General features: G+C 47.0%; 2 protein-coding genes across 10 annotated transcripts in view; one reads left to right on the top strand and one right to left on the bottom strand.

The window, feature by feature from the left end:
- Positions 1–15,333, top strand: part of SLC45A1 (solute carrier family 45 member 1) — a 57,095-nt gene extending 41,762 nt beyond the window's left edge. For 4 of the 9 annotated variants that reach the window (XM_062614450.1, XM_062614442.1, XM_062614447.1 and 1 more), the window contains 8 exons: positions 7,800–8,212; positions 9,143–9,235; positions 9,690–9,914; positions 10,966–11,705; positions 12,815–12,968; positions 13,899–14,075; positions 14,755–14,960; positions 15,034–15,333. In XM_062614450.1, the coding sequence (XP_062470434.1) occupies positions 7,813–8,212; positions 9,143–9,235; positions 9,690–9,914; positions 10,966–11,705; positions 12,815–12,968; positions 13,899–14,075; positions 14,755–14,960; positions 15,034–15,315 (2,277 nt within the window). In that variant the 5' untranslated portion in view covers positions 7,800–7,812 and the 3' untranslated portion in view covers positions 15,316–15,333. Of the gene's footprint in view, positions 1–4,836; positions 4,966–5,878; positions 5,961–7,799; positions 8,213–9,142; positions 9,236–9,689; positions 9,915–10,965; positions 11,706–12,814; positions 12,969–13,898; positions 14,076–14,754; positions 14,961–15,033 lie in introns of those variants that run through there. The other 5 variants (XM_062614445.1, XM_062614443.1, XM_062614441.1 and 2 more) reach the window with 3 other exon arrangements.
- Positions 15,334–19,370: 4,037 nt separating this feature from the next.
- MRPS16 (mitochondrial ribosomal protein S16) lies at positions 19,371–21,135 on the bottom strand. The gene is made up of 3 exons (XM_062614440.1): positions 21,077–21,135; positions 20,702–20,962; positions 19,371–20,632 (listed from the first exon to the last, which is right to left on the bottom strand). The coding sequence occupies exons 1-3, from the start codon at positions 21,087–21,089 to the stop codon at positions 20,505–20,507; spliced, it is 402 nt and encodes a 133-aa protein (XP_062470424.1). The 5' UTR covers positions 21,090–21,135; the 3' UTR covers positions 19,371–20,504.
- Positions 21,136–21,141: the final 6 nt, after the last annotated feature.

Raw genomic sequence — 21,141 nt, 5'->3', positions numbered from 1 at the left:
CAATTAACATCGAGTGCTATTGCAACTCATTCTGTAATGTGATATAGATACAATCTCAGCAGAAAATTGAATGCTGCACTGAGTCAGAAACATAGAGCAATGCTGGATTTTGAAGAAAGTAATTAGCCCCAGGGACCTGGTGGTTTCTCATTTCCCCTGTTACCACAGGGGAACACAGGGAAGTGGAGCAGTACTTCCCATAGGCTTCCAAAGTCAATTTAGACAAGGTATGGAGCCAATTAATAAAGTTTTAATGAATGCTTAGCAAGAGGCAGGTGCACCTCCAGTCTTCTTCCAGTGCCCACCATGCACCACTCAGTGCCCTGCTGCTTTTCTTTCCTGAGCTTCAAGTATCTCTGTCTGGTCACTGCTGAGCCAGCCTGAGCCCCTGCCAGTGCAGCACCTCTCTGGGACCCTTCACCATTTCTCCCACCAACGGTGATGCTGTGTGACAGCCCTCACCATCACCATGCTTGCCTGCAGCTGGGTGCAGGGTGCCTCACCCAACCTCCTCTTCATCAGTGCTTGGTACAGTGGTTGCCTGGCACTTCCTTGTGCTGCCCTACACTTGGCCTTCACAAAAGCACTGATTTGAGGTTTCCACGTTTTGCTAATCACTAGTTCAGCTTTCCTTCCCCAGTAGAAGATCAGAAGTACACTGAATCACATCAAAAAAGACACCTGGTAGACAAGAAAACTTTGATCTTACTACTAATAAGACCTACTGGCTGGAAGCTGCAGCTCGCAATTATTATGAGAAGCAAGGAATTGAGCTATTCAGGTAACACAGCAGGGGTGACAGTAGTGTCTATTTATGCTCTATCTTTAAATGAAAATTGAGTTCAGTTCTAAAATATACATAGCCTGTGCTTGCCCTGGGTAACCACAAGTTCCTACATCCAGGATTCTTGCTCCTGCTTTCCTGACATGCAGCTTGTCACCTTTCTGTGGCTTGTCAGATCAAGAAAAAAAACCTGCAGGGTCTTGGGGCATAATCATGTCCTTGTCTCTTGTCAAATGCATAGTCCACTTGAGGCATCACAATGAAATGAAATACTGTACTTCAGTGGGTTTGACACACTGCTTTGTGTGTTCCTGCACCAGTATCTTGCATGGTAAATATCTTGCATGTCTGCAGTTAACATTTTTGTTCAGCATTTGTCCAGAAGTGCATGATCAATGTACCTTAGCACACGTTGCCTCAGAGGATTTTCCTGAGCCTTCTTTCATTCAGTTACTGGAAAATTGAAGATTTTAAAGATCTTCTGAAATAGAATTACTTCACTGGTAGTGTGTCTTAATGTGTTGGTTGCAGGAGCTGCTTAGGAAGTAACTTCAAAACTTGCCGTTTGGACTCTAAACTGCTTGTAGGATTGTAGCATTGTGATTCCAAGCGCGTTCTCAATCTTCTGGATTCTGTTAGTGCCCTCTAGTGACTAATTCTCTGAACTGTGCTGGGGTTTCGTTGGAGAGAGACATTGAAGGGGTGGTTGTCTGCTGAGGGCAAGAGACAGGTAAATGCTCTCACGGTTTATCTAGGGCAGCACAGGCTTGTCCCGCAGAAGCAAGTAGAAATGCTCATCGAGCAGTAACAAATGACTGAATGCATGCACAGTGCTACTGTGGAAACAGTAGAGCTGAAACTAAGCATGAGTCAAATCAAGTGCAGACCAGTAGAAGAAAAGCTACTGGGCTGTCTCTGTGTGACACTTGAATGGTTTCAGTGAAGTGTGGCATTAGTGACATTTTCCTGAATAATAATCCACTGAGGCTTGAGAAGGGGCCACAGCACTTTGGTTTTCATTTGATACAGCAGCTGTAGGCTGGGCTGAGAGATTACTGACATTTCTTTAGTATGGTGACAGCATGCCAGGTTTTAGAAAACCAGATTGGTTCTTTCCTAAAGACTTTTTTTTTGTTTAAAAATCCCAAAGCAAAAAAAGCCAACCGTTTTACAAAGCAGTTTGAACTACAGTCCAACACTGTGTCCTGATTCGTGTATTATTTGTCGATAGCGGGGGCATTTCTGTCTTTTCCTATTATTAGAGCTTTACACACAACATTGTAGTTGCTTGCACACTTGTCAGGGGGCATCCTGAAGATAATTCTTGGTGGATTGTTTCGGGAGCATGGCCTCACCTTTACCTGAAAACAATATGGTAGATTTGCTCTGTTCCTGGAAAGGATGGGAGCAGACACAAACTCCTTTTGTACTTTTTGTTGTATCTACACAAGTACAGAGTTAGGAAGTGCAGAGGCAGTTGTCAGAATGCACATACTTGTTTCTTGAAAAATCATGTTCTTGTGTAGTAGTTCACTATATTAAATTTCTCAATGAATTGACAACTCAATTTTAATGCAAATAGATCAGTGCTGTTACCATTGCTGTTCATTCTGCAGCATAAAGAGACCGTGGTTTGTTTCTGGTGCTAGTTTTGGTGTTTTTTGGAGGAGGAGGGTGTTTGCCTGTGTTCTTCCTTCTTTTAAGTAAAAATTCAAGTGCCTTCTTAGATGTTTAATTGCATCCATTAATACAGCCAGTGTAGGAGTTTGGTGAATCCAGGTTCAGGAACTGATTTATCTGGACTATTAAAATCTTATGACAATATGCTGAGGGCCAGATATGGAGGTGGTGTGCAAACTGGCATATATGAGACTTCTTTATGTTCTTACATTGTATTAGCCTCCCACTGGCTTCCCTGCACCTACTCAGTTGGCATGTAAGGGATGCTAGGGCGGTGTAATTTACGTGGTAAGGTCTTCTTACCATATAAGCATTAAGAACGTGTAATTGAAATGCATATCACCTTGTTTGAACTCACTTCCTTTTTTCCTTCTTACTCTATATTTGTACTGACAATACCACAGGACATAGACTTTATTGGCATGATTGGCATTTATAGAAATACAACTGTAGTTCTTCAACTGATACCTGTCCTGGTTGCGGCTGGGATAGAGTTGATTTTCTTCCTAGTAGCCAGTGCAGCGCTGTATTTTGGCTTTAGTCTGAGAATGTTGATTACACACCAATGTTTTAGTTGTTGCTGAATAGTGCTTACCCTGATCAAGGGCTTTTCAGTCTCTCATGCTTTGCCAGTGAGGAGGGGCACAAGAAGCTGGGAGGAAGCACAGCCAGGATAGCTGACCTGAACTAGCCAAAGGGGTATTCCATACCACAGAACATCACTGAGCATATATTAATCTTTGCTGCAGGATTCATGTGGCCTTTGGGTCTGAAGCAGCAGCCCCTGAGCACAGAACAGCTTTCACAGTGTGTCTGTTTGGTACAGACTTTGATTCCCTGACAAAAAGAATTAAGTCATGCTTGGAAAAAAAAGGTGCCAGTTCCAGGTGAATCACAGTGGTTTAATGACTGAAGGACATTGCAGAGCCACTGAACCTGACTGAGAAATGTTCACCTCGATTTCAAGATGGAAAAAGAAAAAGGAATACCCAAAATCACCCAAATGAAACTGTTCGAGAGACAGAACAACATCCGCTCTGTGGTAGCTTGCACAGAATTTCACTCAGCTGGAGCTAACGTTTATCTCAGAGAAAAGAACTATAAGGGGATAGAAAAGAGGTTTCCAAGAAACGGGATGGTCCTAATCTGAGTGAGGCAAATAAGGTCTTCTGGCAAATGAAACAGCGAGCCTAACATGAAGCTGTAAACAAGCAGAGAGATGAATACCCTGTCAGAAGCTGCTGCGTGGAAAGACTTAACAAGAGAGTTCAGTGATTGAAAAACATCCTGCAGGCAGAGAAGGTAGTAGGGAACAGGGCAGATTCATAGCAGTAGGCATTCATCACCAAAACTCACTCTTTTGAATGCTGTTGGGTTAAATTAGTACAAAGTAAATTAGTATCTTTACGTTTCAACTGCAATTTATGTGTAGGTTCACAGGGAAGAGGAGGTTTTTGATTTCTGTTTTGTCTAAAGCCTAAAGGCTGCTGATAGATGAATGCACAGCAGGAACTGATTTCATTCTCTACTTTGTTGCTAACCTAGGAAGGAGTAGAATGCCTTGTCCCACCTTCGCAAGCGGACAAACTATGCTAAAATGTGTTAAGAGTTAATCCTTGTAAGTTCTAAGCAGTCAATTTTATTTAATTTAATATTGAGTAAATGTGCGTTTAATGTCTCAAAATGTTCACAGGAAAAATCAGTGTGTATGATGACGACTGCCTGACAGCATTAATAATGTAACACGTTCTCTGTGCCCAGGTGGAACAAAAAGTCATCCTTAATGATGAGGAATGGGGCTCTTAAGTGTTCATCTGCTCAGCGTTTGCAGAACGCTCTTAACACATGGATGGTGGGTGGAACTGAGGCTGCTACAAAAAATTCTACAAGAGCTAAAGAACTAAGGATTCATGCAGTGTTATAACCTCTGGAGATAAAGTTAAGCATCCTCAATGCTTAATGCCCCAAGTCTGAAGTTTTAAAAGAATATACAGAGCAGACCGCACAATGACATCTTTGTTTGCAAACCGCGAGGAAATTTGAAACATGAGCACAAAATATGGCACTATAAACCAAAACTGCCAGGTCACTGTTAAGGGGAAGAGAAAGAAGCGCAATGTCACCTACAGCATCTACCCTACGGGCCTATCGAAAACTATCTCGGCTCTCCCTAAACCCCTTCCTATCCCAGTCTACCTCCCCTGCAATTCCAGTGCCAGTATGGGTGAGTCTTTGGAAGAGCGGGGATGATGACCTGCCCCTGCCCGGGCCGCGCAGCAGGAGCGGCTCCTGACGCCGCTCTTGGCCTCGCCCCGGCCGCGCGGGCTCTCCCGGCCGCGCTCCGGTGAGCGAGGGGCGGCGCGGCCGTTTCCGCCGCTCCGGGTCCGGCTGCCGCCGTGCGGGACGACGTCACCGGGGCTGGGCCGGCGTGGCGGCGCGGCGCAGTGCGGGGCGGGCCGGGCGCCGCTGTGGGGAGGCCGCCGGGCGGGGCAGGGCCTGCGGTAGGTGCCGGTGCCGACGGGCGTGCGAGGGTCGCTCCGTGCGCGCCGGACGGGAGCCCCGGCGGGGGTGGGGGGAGGCTGCGGAGCGTCTCGGCTGGCTCGAGCGTTTGGGAGCCGCGGCCGTGGCGCCGGGCAGGTCCCGGTCAGGGCCGGCCCTTCCCAGCATCGCTGGTGGCTGCGGCGTGTTGGGTGCCACCGCAGGGAAACCGGGACCAGGTTCTGGCACAGGGAGAGACCTTTCCTGGCATAGCAGGTGCCCAGGAGGAGCAGTGATGGCCGGGCCCTGCCTGCCACGCACGTCTGACTGCAGATAGCAGGTGGCAGAGCCGGTGTCGCCGAGGCCCTGCGGATTGGGATGCGCAGTTGTTGGTGTAACAAGCATCGAGTGCCAGAAATCGCTAGTGACGGTGTAAGCAGCCACGTTACACGGCAGGAGAGGTTTCCTGCCTCGAAGCTATTGCGATCACTGGGTCGATTCATCTGAGGACAGGGTCAAGTCCTCTGAAGATGTCCTCTGGTGAATAGTTCCTGAACTGAGAAGAATGGGCAGTCAGGAATATTAGCTTCAACTCATAGTTTTAGGGTGACTTGCTGCTGGATTGGTGATCTGATACGCTGTCAACAGTAGCCTTTTGTTCTAAGTAACTGTAGATCAACATGTGTATTTTTGAGCCATTCTTCTGTTGCTAAAACATTGTCACTTACAATCTCTTTTTAACGAGAGAGGAAAATAAAGGGGGATCTAGTAGGAAGTGAAACTAATAGATTAACATAGGGACATCAACACCCTGGGTGCAAATGGCAAGGTGTTCAGGCGCTGCTGAAGGAGTGTTAACACAGCTGTCTTGTGTCTGTGTGCAAGGGTTGTTAGAGCATCTGTCATGAATCTGATTGGGTTTCTGTTATGTTTCAGGTCTCTCTCTTCTAATTTTTAACAAATTCTGATTGTGAGGGAATTACTTTGACCTGAAAGCTGATAAAAATACTCCTGCAAAGTAAGTACTCTGCTTATGAAAGACATGGGTCATAGGAAATTCTCAGTAATTTGTGAGATCAGTGTCAAGGGTATCTGTACAGTCTGCACACGCTTCTCCTTCTGGTGGCCTCTCTAGGGACTTTATGTCTAATGAGCTTTCCCAACAAAATGCTCTTTCTGCTGGTGCCTTGTGGGGTGGGCATTGTCAAGGCCCATGTGTAGTTATGGTTATGAATTGCTTGTTCTGCTCTCTTACGTGGTATGCATCTTGGTCTGAAGAGGAGCAGTCTTGAGGAAACCTGTGGTACAATGTTAGCAGTACTTCAGTAAGTGTCTTTTCACTCTCACCCTTCCTTCTTGCCCTCAGGCCCCAAATACAGTTAAAGTTATCCCAACTGCAGTCTTCTGTGAGGTGCTTGGCATTCGGTTTTTCATTGTGCAGTGTCTCTCTTTGGATGCTTGCGTGTACCTGGGGTTTGTTCTGTGTAGGGCATCATCCCACAGCTGTGCTGAAGCACACTGAAGTGTGATGGTAAACATGAGTTTATGGAGTTATGCTTTTGATCACAGTGGGAGATAGGCAGTGAAGAATGGCATTGCATGGACTGAGTGTTACAGGAAGAGTGGAGCTTGAAATGTGCTGGAGGAAGTAGCAGAAAATGGAGATTTGGGAATTCTGTACAGCCAAAGTAGCAGAACAGGCAGGAGATTTTTCCCCAGGGAAAAAAAAAGACATTTGTTTTGATAACTAGTGTGTAGCTGTGAGGGTTTTCCTGTGGGGTGATGTGGAGCCATCCTTGTGCAGCGGCAGCCTTTGGTCTTAGGACAAGAGTGAGTAAAGAAAAGATCAGACTTCACTTACGAGCTATTTCTGGTTCTGGCAATGAGGGGCAGGACGTTACGTGTGGTCCATTAATTCAGCAGATCTGTTGGGATCTATCCTGCTGTTTGGAGCATTTGGCTGGTTTACCTACCACAGTATGCACACTTTGGCTACAGGAGCGATTCTGAGGAGACCCAAGGAGGCTGTTCAGCACTTGAATGGCACTAATCTGTGAGCAGGGAATAGTCATGCAGAGGGTGGCTTCTTCTCAGGAATTACTTCAATTCCTGCATTGAAATGGTATCAGCTTCTGGTTCCAAGCCTGTTTGTCATCAGCTGACTTCATCCAAGTGTTCAGCTTGTGTAGTCTGAACTTTGAAACCACATTCTTTGGGTGCTCCAGTAAAGTCTTGCGGAAATAGAACCCGCAAGAAACAGAGGATCAGACCCTGTCCTTGCAGCATAGTGTCTCTGCTGAATTCAGGAATGTGACTAGGAAGAAAAACTCAGTCATTGCGAAAACAGTTTTGCATTGAGCCCTAGCCTCAGCACAGGCAGCAGGAATGGTAGGATCAGTACCGGAAGGTGATTTCACATTGCAGCAGGGGTCTGGATCTGCAGCCAAGCCACAGCTTTGCTTTGTTGTCAACTTAGACTGAGGTCATGATTCATCTTAATTTAGCTTGAGTGAGTTGCAGATAAACGTAAGCCCATTGCTGTTCTTGGAACCCCTGGGAAGTGTGACATGAGTGACTGCTAATGATGTTAAATATTTCAGTCTCAGACCCCAGTGATGGTAGATGATGCCCAGGTAACCAAGGTAGGCTCTCTGGTGTCTCATTTGTCCAAAGACAGAGGAGATGTGCCCATAAAACATATATACCTTGTGTTAAGAGATGGAGAGAAAAGGTTGTAACTAATATGAAGGCTGCACTCAGTATGTGAAGCGTTGAGAGATGGCTTGAACTTCAGTAAATGGAATTAAGCAAAGTTTTTCTTACTCAACCATATTATTCTGAGCTATTTTTCTTCCAGACGCCTACCTGTGATGATTCCACCATCTACAACAACCCCTGTCAGTGATGCTGCACTCTTGCCAAATGTGGCTTCTCAGGAAATCTGGAGGTCACAAGTTCCAGGATATTCTGGATCGGTCACACGGCACATAAGTCATCGGGCCAACAACTTCAAGAGACATCCAAAGAGGAGAAAACACATTCGCCCTTCTCCACCACCACCACCAAATACTCCGTGTCCTATTGATTTGATTGACTTTGGGGATCTTCAGCCTCAGAGGTCTTTCCTAGAACTCCTCTTTAATGGGTGCATTCTCTTTGGGCTCGAGTTCAGCTATGCCATAGAAACAGCCTATGTTACCCCTGTGCTGCTTCAGATGGGGCTTCCAGACCAACTGTATGGAATGGTGTGGTTCATCAGCCCTATATTAGGTAACCTTTCGCTATTTCTTCCGTCTTCTTTTTTTTCTACTACACAAGGTGTATGTTCTTGTTTTGTCTACCTCAGCTATTCATACAGTGTATTCTGTGTGCTCTCAAGGTTAAGAAGCACTAGCTATAATTTTAGACAGCCAAATGGAGACTAATTCTTGCTGTGTCTTGCCTGAAATGGGCCCAGTGTGACCAAAAGGTCAGTTCTTTTAATGGCTTATGAACCTCTTAGATTTTGTGCAAGGGTAAGCTTTGTTTGCTCTGTTCCTATGTTTAAAAAGTAGCAAAAGAGGATCAATGTATCCATTCATGTCCCTAGGGAAAAAAGCATACACAGTTCCCTGGGATGTGTGAAAAAGGCATGGTGGTATTGCCTTCTCGTGTTTAACCTTTTAAAGCAAAGCCTTCTGATAATGAAGGGTCATCAGCCACTACTGTTACAGGCCTTAGCACACAGGCAGGGGTGGACGCATATCTATTGCTACGGGAAGAACCTAGGAGGGGCTGTTACTGTGTGGAAACTTCGTTCTGCCTGTTCCCATGCTTGTGCAGTGTGCTTCAGAAGGAGTAGATAGGCTTCTACTCGCAGGCTGGCCCAGGGTAATGCAAGTACCTTTCCGACTTGCCTGTTTGCTTCCTGCTGTCTTCCAAGTTAATTCTTAAGGGGAGTTCCCATTTAGGATGGGGTAGATGAAATAGTGTGTAAGGAACTGCCATGGCAATGAGCAGTGCCACGTTATGTTATTCAGTCCCTGGCCTGGACAGTGCCAAGCAATACGCTTTTTGTGCATCTGGGTGACTCCTACTGACTGAGGATATTGCTATGCCATGGTGTCCTGCCTTTACTTGCCTTTTAAGCTACTTAGTTTAACTCCCATGTGAAACAGGCTCATAGAAAAATGCTACTTATTGGTGATTCCTTTTTACTAGGATTCTTGCTACAGCCTTTGCTGGGAGCCTGGAGCGACAGATGCACATCAAGATTCGGGAGGAGACGACCTTTCATTCTGGTCTTAGCAATAGGTGCGTCTTTCAGAAGTGATGGGCATAACACTTGGCATGTAGAACCATCTCCCTTCTGTGACATCCCCTGTGGCACTAGGCTGAACAAAATGTCTTCGAAATGTTGGATGTTGTGGATCTGAAGGTGGTGAGTGGCACCAAGGTGATGCTTTGGCAGCTGGAGATCCACGCAATCTTGTCTTGTCAGAGTCTGAAGAGGTGATGTTTTGAGGGTCAGGGATGTTTTTCTGTAACCAAAACCAACTCCAGACATTTGTTAAGTTTGAACAGTGGAAAAGGGTTATGTATATCCTATAAGCCACGCTTATTCCCCAGACTGTATGGTCTGTACAAGGGCAATTGTGCTTGCTGCAAGGTTGTGCAGGTAGTATAATGCTTTTAGAGCATGGAGCACTGGAGGTTTCTTTACTTACAAGCAGTCAATTGATTGATTTCAATTTGGTTTTGTTCCCAGGAGCGTTGCTTGGGCTCTCGCTTATGCTTAATGGCAAAGATATAGGAAGCACCTTGTCTGACACTGTGAATAACCATAAATGGGGTATCATTCTTACGGTCTGTGGTGTTGTCCTCATGGACTTCAGCGCAGATTCAGCAGACAATCCCAGTCATGCCTACATGATGGATGTATGCAGCCCAGTGGATCAAGACAGGGGCCTCAACATCCACGCTTTGTTAGCAGGTATGCTTTGTTGGTGCTTCCTGGGTGACGTGAGACCTAAGTAAACAAGCCCTCTGCAAGAAGGCAGAGTGTAAATCACTGGTGTTTTCCTGTATAAGCCTAATAACCAAACACCTGGAGAGGTGACTCTAATTAACTTTGAAACCAAACTCATGCTTACTGTAAAAGGCTTTTGTAACTACCAAAAGTCAAACGAGACACAGTCTTGGGTTGTTCATCTGAAGGTCCCTCAGCATCATTTATAACATCTATGGAAACAAAATCCCTTGAGGGAAGAGGTTCAGCTTCCTGCAGGTGTGGAAAATACCTTTTTTAGTCACTCTGTTGAAGGGGAAAGCACGTACTGGGCACTGTGATCCCTCACTGCTGTCATCTTCAATTGCTGTACTGTTCTAGGCTAGTTTTTGTCACCAGCAGGAGACTGTTTCCCACTTGAATGTGGTCATAAGAAAGAAAGGATAGTGTCGTAGGCCTTCCTCCTTCTTAATGGAGTGAGAGTGGTATCCAGTGCCCTCAGAACTTCTATGTTCATTGGTAGTAAATGCAGTGGCAGTTTTGTATGCTGCCAACATGTTGAATAATGAGCTTGCTACACTTCTGAAGTGATTCAGTCTGTCTTGGACACAGTTAGATCTGTGTTCCTCTAACTGAGTGAGGAAAATGGATTTTCACTTACTTTCAGGAAAACAGTCTTAGCTGACTGGTTGCAGAGCCTTGCCACGAGGCTGGTGGACACTTCTGTTTTACGGACTGAAATAGCTGAAGGTAAAGTGGTTTGTTCATGGCAAAGAAAGAACTATAGTTTTTAATTATTTGTACCATCACTTTTACAGCACTGACCTTCTCTCTCTCTCTGTACTATGTTCGTACATCAGACTGTCCTTGTGGCATGGATAACTGTGCTTATTACTGCATTTGAATGGAAAAGGGCTTGAGTAGTAAACCAGAACTAACACGTTGGATTCTACTCACGAATCATTAGACAAATAGTGCTGTTACTGACTTCCAGGATTGGCTAGGGAAGATAATCTTGGCTCTGTTTTTCCACCAGGTCTTGGAGGTGGCTTTGGTTATGTTGTTGGAGGAATACACTGGGATAAAACCAGTTTTGGAAAAGCTGTGGGAGGGCAACTTCGTGTCATCTATGTCTTCACCTCAGTTACACTGACTATCACTACTGTACTGACTCTAATTAGCATTCCAGAAAGGCCCTTAAGGTCCTTTGTCAGGAAGAAAAAGGTGATGAAGAGTCCAAGTCTTCCTCTCCCTCCTTCTCCACCTTTCTTCTTTGAGGAGGGTGTAAATGAAAACTTTGCTTCTCATAACTCAGCTCACTTACATGCAAGTTTTACGAGTCCCGTTTCCCCCCTGAGCCCACTCACACCCAAATATGGCAGTTTTATCAGCAGAGACAATTCCTTGACAGGAATTAATGAGTTTGCATCATCATTTGGGACTTCAAATATTGACAGTGTGCTTATAGACTGTTTTACAGGCGGGCACAATAGTTACGTAGCACTTCCAGCCAGCCTGCCCAGACAGCCTGTCAGTGTCAGCTTTCCTCGGGTGCCTGATGGCTGTTACCAAGGACAAAATGGAGTTTTGGAGCAAGGGGAGAGCAGCATAACACCGGGGCCTGACGGCGAGGTGCTGAGGGTGGGCTCACTGGATACGATAAAGCCACGGTCGTCAGGGATCCTGAAAAGGCCTCAGACCTTGGCCATTCCAGATATCGTAACAGGACACTGTCCAGAAAATAGCAGAAGAAGAAACGTAACCTTCAGCCAACAGGTAAGGGCAGAAAATCAATGCTATGACCATGTAAACCTGAGCATTCTTTTAATTTATTCTCTAGTTTTAAGCGTGTGATGCACAAATTCATCATTTCAGACTGCTCATGACAATTTGCTCATGAAAGTCATGGGAGCAGCATACCTGCTGTGACCTTATTGGTAAAAGACAGGGTAGGATGTGAATTATGACTGGCAGTCTGTCAGCTGCCTTTGTTAAGAGAGCAGAAATGGAAGCATTCTTCTCTTACTGGGCCATGTGTGAAAGTTAGGTTGGTATATTTAGCCCTGGTTCATGACCCAGGGAGCTGCCACAGAAGAGCAGAAAAAGACACGTTTTTATTGAGCCTCTATCTTCCCTTTTCACAGACATACCTGCAAGATAGGGCCAGGGATAGAATTCTCCCATGAGCTTCTCCTTATGGCAGTCATGCTATCTGATTCCAGCAGGGAGGTGAGGTTTCCCTTGCCCAGGCATAAGACTGACCTCAATTCCCACTGTTGGTGATAACTTGGAATGTCTGAGACCCCATTTTTTTATGATCCGGGATGAGGTAAACTGTCCTCTGTTGGGTTTGGGGTTGTTTTTTTTTTGGGGGGGTGTGGGGTTTTTTGTTTGTTCATTGCTGTTATTGTCCTTAGACCAAGTTTGTGAGAGCAAACTTCCTTAGGGCCAGGACTTTACATACTGTGCACACAGAGATTTGGCATCAAGGTTAGCAAGCAATGCGTTTCAGTTGAAACCAGCCTCTTCTTCCTTGATGTCTCCAAAACTTCAGGAGCCAAATTCACCTGGCTGTGGGTGCAGCCTTCCCTATGCTAGCATCTGGAAGTGGTTGCCAAATACCGTAGAGAAATGAAGAGTATTGTTTGAAGTATACTGAACGCTGTAGTACAGTGCTGCCATTTAACACTTGTTCCATGGCTGAATTTACAGTTTCTAGACTGTTCTTAATCTCCTGAATACACTGTTCTTTATGTCAACGTACTGCAGTAGCAGAGTTTAACTTTCAGATGATCAGATAGGCGTGTAATATTGCATAAGTTTGCTCAAAGGATGTTTGTGTTTTTCTTACTGTGTGTGTTGACCTGGGAGTTCTTATGGTGCAGGTTGCTAATATCTTGCTGAATGGTGTAAAATATGAGAGCGAGCTGAATGGATCAAGCGAGACCACTGAGCAACCACTCTCCATGAAACTCCTTTGTTCCACCATCTGCCAGATGCCCAAGGCTCTCCGCAATCTCTGCATCAACCACTTCCTAGGTATGCAGAAAGTGCTGTCTTGCTTTCGCTATGAAGTACTCTACCTCATGTGAATGCTTTTACATGTTTTATCTATGGCTGCTAACTTGAGAGGACTTGATTTGTTCCATATACACTCTCCAGTAAGGTACTTTCTGGTATTCAGTTTCTTAGAACTCTGAGAAAGATAAAAACCCAAACAACAAATCAGTAAAGCCTACATTCCTATATTTATTTGCTCTTTAAAACCACTCTGAAGCTGGAACTACCTAGCAGAAAGATGAGAGTAGTTGTATTTCCCTGCTTACACTTCCCTCCCTTTGACAGCATGTGTATAGGGGTCCTAGAACACTCTGTGTGGGGATGCAAGAGTGGTCAGAACCTGTGCATTGTTACCTTTACTTTTGCCAGTGTGTGACTGATGCTTACGAAGGGCTTGCAAGCAGTCCAGTTTACATGAAGTTGAGCTAAAGGTGTAACAGGTAGTTAATATGCTTTGACTGTGAAAGGAATCAAGATATTGCCTGCGTGTGGGGATGTGATGCTTGTTTGTGAGTAGGAGGTTTTTAACTCTGTCAGAGGTGCTCTAGACACTGCAGCCATGACATAAGAAGCACTCCTTCCAGTGATATGTGGGAGGACAACAGCAACCTGAAACAACTACACGATGAGCCACTCTGAAACTGAGCGTTGTCCTGTCAAAACCTGAAGGCAGCTCAGGCTGCTGTCATCTATTTTCTGTCTCGCTAAACCAGTATTCTGTGGCCTACAGTCAGCCTCTAGGATTCTGCTTAGGAATTCAAGGGATAAATTTTGGTCTTTAAAATCCTGATTGTCTTTGACAAACACTGTAGCATAATGCGTGGGGAGCAACAGTCACAGATAAATGTGACTTGCAAGGGGAAACAGATACTCTGCAATCCTAATAGGCGACTTTCTGGCTTCTTTCAGGATGGCTTTCGTTTGAGGGGATGTTACTCTTCTACACTGACTTCATGGGAGAAGTCGTGTTTCAAGGGAATCCAAAAGCACCTCACAACTCAGATGAGTATCAGAAGTACAACGCTGGGGTCACCATGGGCTGCTGGGGAATGTGCATCTATGCATTCAGTGCTGCTTTCTATTCAGGTACTTGGTAAAGCCTTCTTAGCCACTGCTGTGAGAAGGATGCACCCATTCCTTAAGTGGTGTTTCTGCAGCAAGTAGTCTTGCATTTATGTTGCACATAGCCTGTGTGCAACTCACATGGCATGAGTGCTGAAGCAGACTATTCTTGTTCACCATATATCTCAGCTAGTTAGCTTGTGCAGGTGCAGTCAGCAGTCCAGTGAAAACACGTCTCTGTTAGTGTATAGTTCCTTTCACAAGTGGCATTTTAAATGTACGTTGAATCCAGAAATACATGCAGCCACCATAGGCGCAGCTTTGGCACAGCAGCATTCAGGGCCCATGTGCCCCTGGCATAGTACCCCATGTCATGTGCCACCCGAGTACCTTGTTGTGTGTGTAGTGCATCTGCCTGCTCTGCCTCCTGCCTTTGGGGAGGAATTCCCATTTACTCCTCTGGCTTCAGCTCTGCCATGTCCTCCACACAGATAGGGCAGCAAGGCTGCATCATGGCAGTGGGATTTGGAAGGAGTCCTTGGTGCTCATGTTTAAGCCACCAGTTACTCAAAGATTTAATGGTTGCTGCTGAGACGTGGCTACCTAAGAGGTAGGGCCCAAAGGTGCACCCTTTGGGTCCAGTGACAGGCTAGTGGCAGGGAGGGCTGCAGTTCACCTCAAATGCCATGCCATTGTCTTGCAGCCGCGCTGGAGAAGCTGGAGGAGCGGTTCAGCACACGGACCCTGTACTTTGTGGCATATTTGTCCTTCGGGCTCGGCACAGGTCTGGCCACACTCTCCAGGAATGTCTATGTGGTGCTGTCGCTGTGTGCTACCTATGGCATCCTCTTTGCCACGCTCTGCACGCTGCCCTACTCCCTGCTGTGTGACTACTACCAGAGCCATGAGGTGAGCCCTGGGCCAGGGAGGGAAGAGGGGCTCCCGTGGCACCTCCAGCCCCCTTACAGTGTGTCCCTCACAGTTTGTAGGCTCACAGGCAGAGGGCACACGGCGTGGGATGGGCGTTGACATCTCCCTGCTGAGCTGCCAGTACTTCCTGGCGCAGATCCTCGTGGCCCTGGCCATGGGACCACTGACAGCAGCTGTGGGCAGTGCCAGCGGTGCCATGTATTTCGCCAGCCTGATGTCCTTCCTAGGCTGTCTCTTCTCCTCCCTCTGTGTCACCTATGAGCTGCCGCCCACCGAGGAGCTGCCTCCCACGGAAGAGCAGCGCCCGCTCTTGCCCCACGCGCGGAACGAATAAATGGGAGAAGCCGCCACAGCCTCTGCTGCCTCTTTGTGTCACGCTCAGCCTCCCCACCGTGGCCCGTTAGGCTCTTGTGCCCCCAGTCCAGCAGCAGTGGGCCTGGCAAACAGCAAGAAGGTCTGCGCTGCTTCGCCAAGCTTTCCCGTGCTCACGGGAGGCGGCAGCACGTGGCACCGCACATCCTTCCGCTGAGGTGGCAAAGGCCTGTCTGTGCCCCCCTTCCCTCCACCTCTGCCATGGTGCCATCATTCCCAGGGGGACAAGTGGTGGTGTCCAGCCTGAGGGAGGGGATCTGGAAGTGTGGTGCATGGGCAGGGTGACCATGATTTCTCAGGTGGCAGCAAGCTGCAGGGCTGCGCGTGCCACTGAGGGCACCGCCATGGGCAGAAGGTGCCATCTCATGGCCAGGCAGAGTGGCCCTGTCCTCGATCACTGTGGCCTTGAGGAGCAGTGGGGCCAACCTGCAGGTCCTGGCCTCTGCCTGTGGTAGGCCTGGCTCTGGAAGAGGCTTTTCAAAACTTTGGAAAGGCTGAGGGTGACTGGTCCTGCTCGCGTGCTGGGAGCGCTCTGCCAAGCCCCGTGTGCTCCTGAGTGGGCAGAGCTTGCACCAGCAGAACTGTTCCAGGAAGCTGCTGTGGGGTGAAACTGCAGCAGCCCAGCTCCCAAACCCTGCTCTGTGAGTTCTGGCTGTGGTTCATGGTGATGGTTGCGTATTTCCTTCCACGTTAGACTCTTAAGACTACGAGGGCTTATGATGAGTTAGCAAGAGGATGGGCAGTTGTCTGTAACCCAGCTTTGGGGAGAAGAGTTTTTGCATCTGTTTCCCTTGGGTAGAAGCTTACTCTCAAAGTTAAGTTGGTAATTTAAGAAAAATCATTTGCGTGAAAGCCTGCAAAACATCGTCCTTGTTTTTTCATACAGTTGTACCTTGAGACAGTCTGCAATCTGCATGGGGATCAGTGACCAAGTACTTGGCAGCTGGAGCTGCATCTTCTGTATCTCACTGAAACTACTAAAATGGTTTTGGGTTCCATTTTGGGTTCTGTGAAAATGCTTACTGTGATTTTGGAAGGTGGTAAATGGGTGAGCTCTCTTACCAGTTAAGCCTGGGAGTCTTTTGAGAGCAAAGGCAAAAATGGAAATAAAGTCAAAACTATTTTTAGGGTCCCTGTTAGCCTGCCTCTCTATTTGGGTAGGCAGCCAAAGTTTACCAAGCCTCATGGGCATTTTGGTACCGTGTGTGCTGTGCATGGCATCCCTGTAGAGGTTATTTTAGGTCCAGAAGAGGGATTTCTCTGGAGGGTCTCTTTTTTGGAATGAGTTCTGCTTGACTTTTTACCTAAGTTCATTCTGATGCTTCGTCTGCGATGCCAAGATGAAACAGCTTGTATAATCTGTAGCTGTTGTGTCTTAGTACACTCCAGTGCTGAAATCATCATGTACAACTCCTAAGAATCTCTCAATCGTCTGCCCCTGAGCATTACTTTTCTTACCTTAGAAGCAAGTCTCATGCTACTCAGCATTTACTTAAGTGGAGGAACATCACTGAAGTTACGAAGTCAAGAACTCAAGAGGTAAAGGACGGTCAGATTGATGAGTCTGTTCACCTTCCTTTTCTTTGTTTGGGCTTATGTAGTGTCGTATCTGCAGGAATATCTGTGACATACCACTTCCTTGATGATGGGACAGCTGTCCCCAAGACTGCTCAGGACAAAGCTAGAACAGAACAGCATAAGAAACTGTGCATTTGGCACTTCTGGTTTCTGACAATCTAAAGACTTTGGAAAGTTGCTTTCGTGTTGCTCTGCTGTGTAACCTTAATTTCTCTTCCTTATCTCACCAAACTTTTAAACTAAAAAATACGTGTGGTTTTTCTTTTGGTCCAGTGTTAAAGTGGTTTATGTTTTGTAGCCAGCATTATTGCACTAAATGGATCATAAGCACTTTCCTTTTCCAGGCAGCTCAAGCTGCAGATCATTTTATTGCAAATGAGGATCTTCAGAAGGTTCTTGATGAAATCAGTGTAGTTGATGGTAACTTTCGTCTTTGCTTCCATCTATATTATGAAATACTTTTATATAGTGATAAAACTATTGCCCCTGTGCATTGCCCAATAGAATATACATGACATTTTCTATTTTATGTGATACAGACTTTATTTTGCAGATATATTTATGCAGTGTTCACATACGTAGGACTTGAAGGTCAACATCAGTGTCTGCTAATTTGGAACTTCAAGCAGTACTGGTGATACCTGGGAAAAACACCAGAGCCTGCCACCACCCTGCAGACTTGGAAGTGATACCAAATCCATAGAAATAACTTTAATAAGAGGCATTACTTACTTGATTACTTTCTTCCTTTTACTACTTTGTGTTTTACAGAACTGACTGCGGTCACTGTTGAGCTGCGAGTGCAAAGTGAGGTTTACCTTTAGGATGTAAACGCTTCAAATACTCTGTCTAAATCTGAGCTGCTGTTTGAGGAGATGCATGAGTTCAGGCAGGAAAGCGATTTTACGCTGTGCTGTAGTTTAATCTCTTCAGTGGTGCCTAAAGGTTAATTTTGATGAAGTTCTTATCATTAAAGGTTGCTTGATGGCGATTATTTGTGGATGTTCATAAATGGATTTAGAACACATGTACAGAAGTAGGGAAAATGGGAAGAGGAACAGAGAAAGAAAGTGTGTTATCAATTGTCTCACGTTTGTAATTAAGCAGCATGTGTCTGCAGTTCACTTGGCCTCTGCCATGTCTCTCAGAAAAGACAACCTAATGATTTTGGAACTCCTGCTGCACCTTTGAATGAAGAGAATGAGTCTCCTCAAACCACATCAAACTTGCATGACTGAATATATATAAAAAGAAAAGCTATATTGGGAACTAGCTGAAGAGAGTTGTCTAGACAGTTTTATTTTGTACTAAGGCACAGTCATCTTGAACTCTATAGGAGATGCATTTTATTTACTAAAACCAGACTTTGTCTTCTGGTAAAAGGTGGCTTCCTTAATGTATATGTTGTCCATCCCTCAGATCGAAAGACTGTGAGAGACTTTTAGATGCCATTAACACAACACCCCGTGGGTTGTATTAAGTACAACATCTTGCGAATTCAGTGACTACTGGAGCACTTGCTCTCTCCCTGTGCAGAATGGTAAATGTGTGGAATAATGAGTATTTTTGGTGTACGCAGCTTGTGCCTCATGGCCCCCTGCAGTGGCAGCCAAGGAGTTTTATGTGAGACCTGACAGGCAACAACATGGGTTAATCAGATGAATTCAGGTGCAGTCTACAGACCGAGAGAAGTCTGCAGTGGGGTTGGTGCAGTATTTGCCAGGTACATAAGGCTCTTGTTTGGTTTTGCCATTTCTAGGATCCAGCAATACCTTTCTTGAACAAAGAGTAACAGATTTTGTTGCAATAGCCGATGGATTGGCCAGCAGAGGAAATCACAGCATCAGAGCACAAACGAAGTTTTGGCTTCCATGAGTGCAGTGCTAACCAAGCTTGCAAGAGCTACTTAAGTAATGAGGGATTTAACTCAAGTGCTATGAAGAATTACTATGCTGGAGATTCAGTCTTCATCTGTAGCTTTCTTCAAGCTCAGCTTTTGCTCTGCATCAGCCCAGTGATACTCTGCTGGCTTACGCTCACTCCTTGTGTGCAGTTGGGGTTTTTTAGCCCACATCTTCTGGGGGACCAGAGGAAGGTGACAGTAATAGCTGAGTAAGTTCAGCAGCTCCTTCCTACCTGGAAAGGAAAGTTCTTGCTCCGTTTGCACTAGCCCTTGCTGTAGGGAGAGTATTTAGTGCAGTGCCTACAGTAACACATCCTTGAACCTTGCAGGGGACCTGGTAGGGAAGAGAAAAGATGAGAAGACCTCACTGTGGGAAGCACGACCTCAACACCAGCAGACTTGGTACTTCTTCAATTTACCTGGCATTATTACTGTGTCTTGCAACAGTAGTGTCTGATGATAATGGTCACTCACCCTGTTGCATTAGAGAGCACCCCCACAGCACGTCAGGATTCAAAAGGACATGAAGCAACTCCTTTCCTGCCTTGTGTATGATTGTGGGATGTTTTATTTAATAACAAATTCATTCTTTTTTCCTTTTTAATAGGAAACTTTCACAAAAGAAACCTTGCACATCCATCTTCCTGTGTTGGAAGCAGAAGGCTCCAAAAAGGAAAGCTGTGTGGTACCTTTAGGTTCTGATAGGAGGAGCAGGGCAGATGCAGACAAGTCCAGAGTAAGCTAGAGAGGAACTTGCTAGAAACCCTGTACCAGAGTATAGCCACTGGTCTGTATAAAGTGTGACTCTCAACATCAGCTGTATGGAAGAATGGGAGAGCGCGTATTAGAAAAGCAATACCACCTTTCACAGCCTCACCCACTTCAGTTCTTAAAGCAGCTTCTCTTTCATCCGTAAGCAGAAATAAAGGCATTCTCAGAATCATGATGTTGTTAAAAGCAAGCAAGTCCCTCTCTTTAGAGTGGTTTTTCTCCTATGTCAGGGCAATTGCACTACAAACCTCAGTGCACAGTGGAAAAGTTGTCTTTGCCTGACCTTTATAGTGAAAGTTACACCAAAGGAAATCCCAAAAAGCAAGAGGTGCATCTAAGGTGGGAGAGACTACAGTGGATTTCTTGTTTCTCAGGTAGGTTCAAATGTGATGCAAGTGGTAAGATCTGCATCCTGCTTCGTGCAAACCTTGCTCCCCCTTTACCCAAGATGGAAATCTTTCCCTTCTGCTTGTAAATGAATGAACAGGCACAGAAACTCTCTGGAGAAACTAAACAGAAACGCAGCTACAGAACCATTTGCATTTGTTTGTGTCAGCCCTCTCCTGGAGCCCTGGACTGTCATGTAACAAATCACTGCCAGGAGCCAAAACACTTGAGTGCAGCAGGCAAATGGAAGTAACCGTGCCACTGCTGCAGAAAGGGCGGCGCTAGAGCGGATGCTGCGCCTTTAGCAAAGGCCATAAATGATCTGGCATGGTTCTGTACCTGCATGGCAGCAGGAAAACCCCTTTTACACCGCAGCAAGAGTAAATGTTGCAGAGCAGGGTTTGGAGAGAGCAGCACAGCCGAACAGAGCGCGCAAATGACACTTTAATGCACTCGGAGGGGCCGGCGGGGCAGGGCGCGATCCCGCTCACGGAGCCCTCGCTCGGGGCCTCTCACGGTTCCTCGCCGGGCACAGCAGAGCCATCCGCGGCCTGCGCGACAGCCTCCTGCGCTCGCCGCCGCCGCAGCCGCTCGGCGCCGGTCACCGTCATGGGGTGGAGCGGCAGGAACCCGGCCAGACCTGCAAGGAGAGGCGGTGAGCAGCGGCCGCCAGCCCCGGGCCCCCGCCCCGGAGCCCGCCCGGGCCTACCCAGGAGCTTCTCAGCGGGGCGGGAGAGCTGCGCGCCGCAGCCCAGCCAGTGCCGCAGCCGCTCCAGGTTGAGCCCCGCCACCTTCTCGCCGTGGCTGTTGGGCAGCGGGTCGAGGCAGCCCAGCTGCTCCAGGTACTTCCCGTCGCGGGGGCGCCGGTTGTGCGCCGCCACGAGGCGGTAGAAGGGCCGGTTGGTGCAGCCGCCCCGGGCGAAGCGGATCACGACGTGGCCGCCGCGGTAGCCCTTGAGGAGGCGGCTGCCTGCGGAGAGAGCGCGGCGGTCACGGGCACGGGGCACGGGACACGGGACACGGGACACGGGACACGGACACGGACACGGACAGGGCCCCGCGGGCCGCGCCCCCGGGCACTTACCGAGCTGCACCATGGCGGCGGCCGGGCCCTCTCTGCGGCGCGGGGTGATGACGTACGACGGACCG

Source organism: Pezoporus occidentalis, unplaced genomic scaffold, assembly GCF_034315485.1.
Source record: "Pezoporus occidentalis ecotype Australia unplaced genomic scaffold, CSIRO_AGI_Poc_V1 ctg176, whole genome shotgun sequence".
Lineage (NCBI taxonomy): Eukaryota > Metazoa > Chordata > Aves > Psittaciformes > Psittacidae > Pezoporus > Pezoporus occidentalis.
Note: the sequence above shows the minus strand (reverse complement) of the source record. Positions and strands in the feature narration are given on the sequence as shown.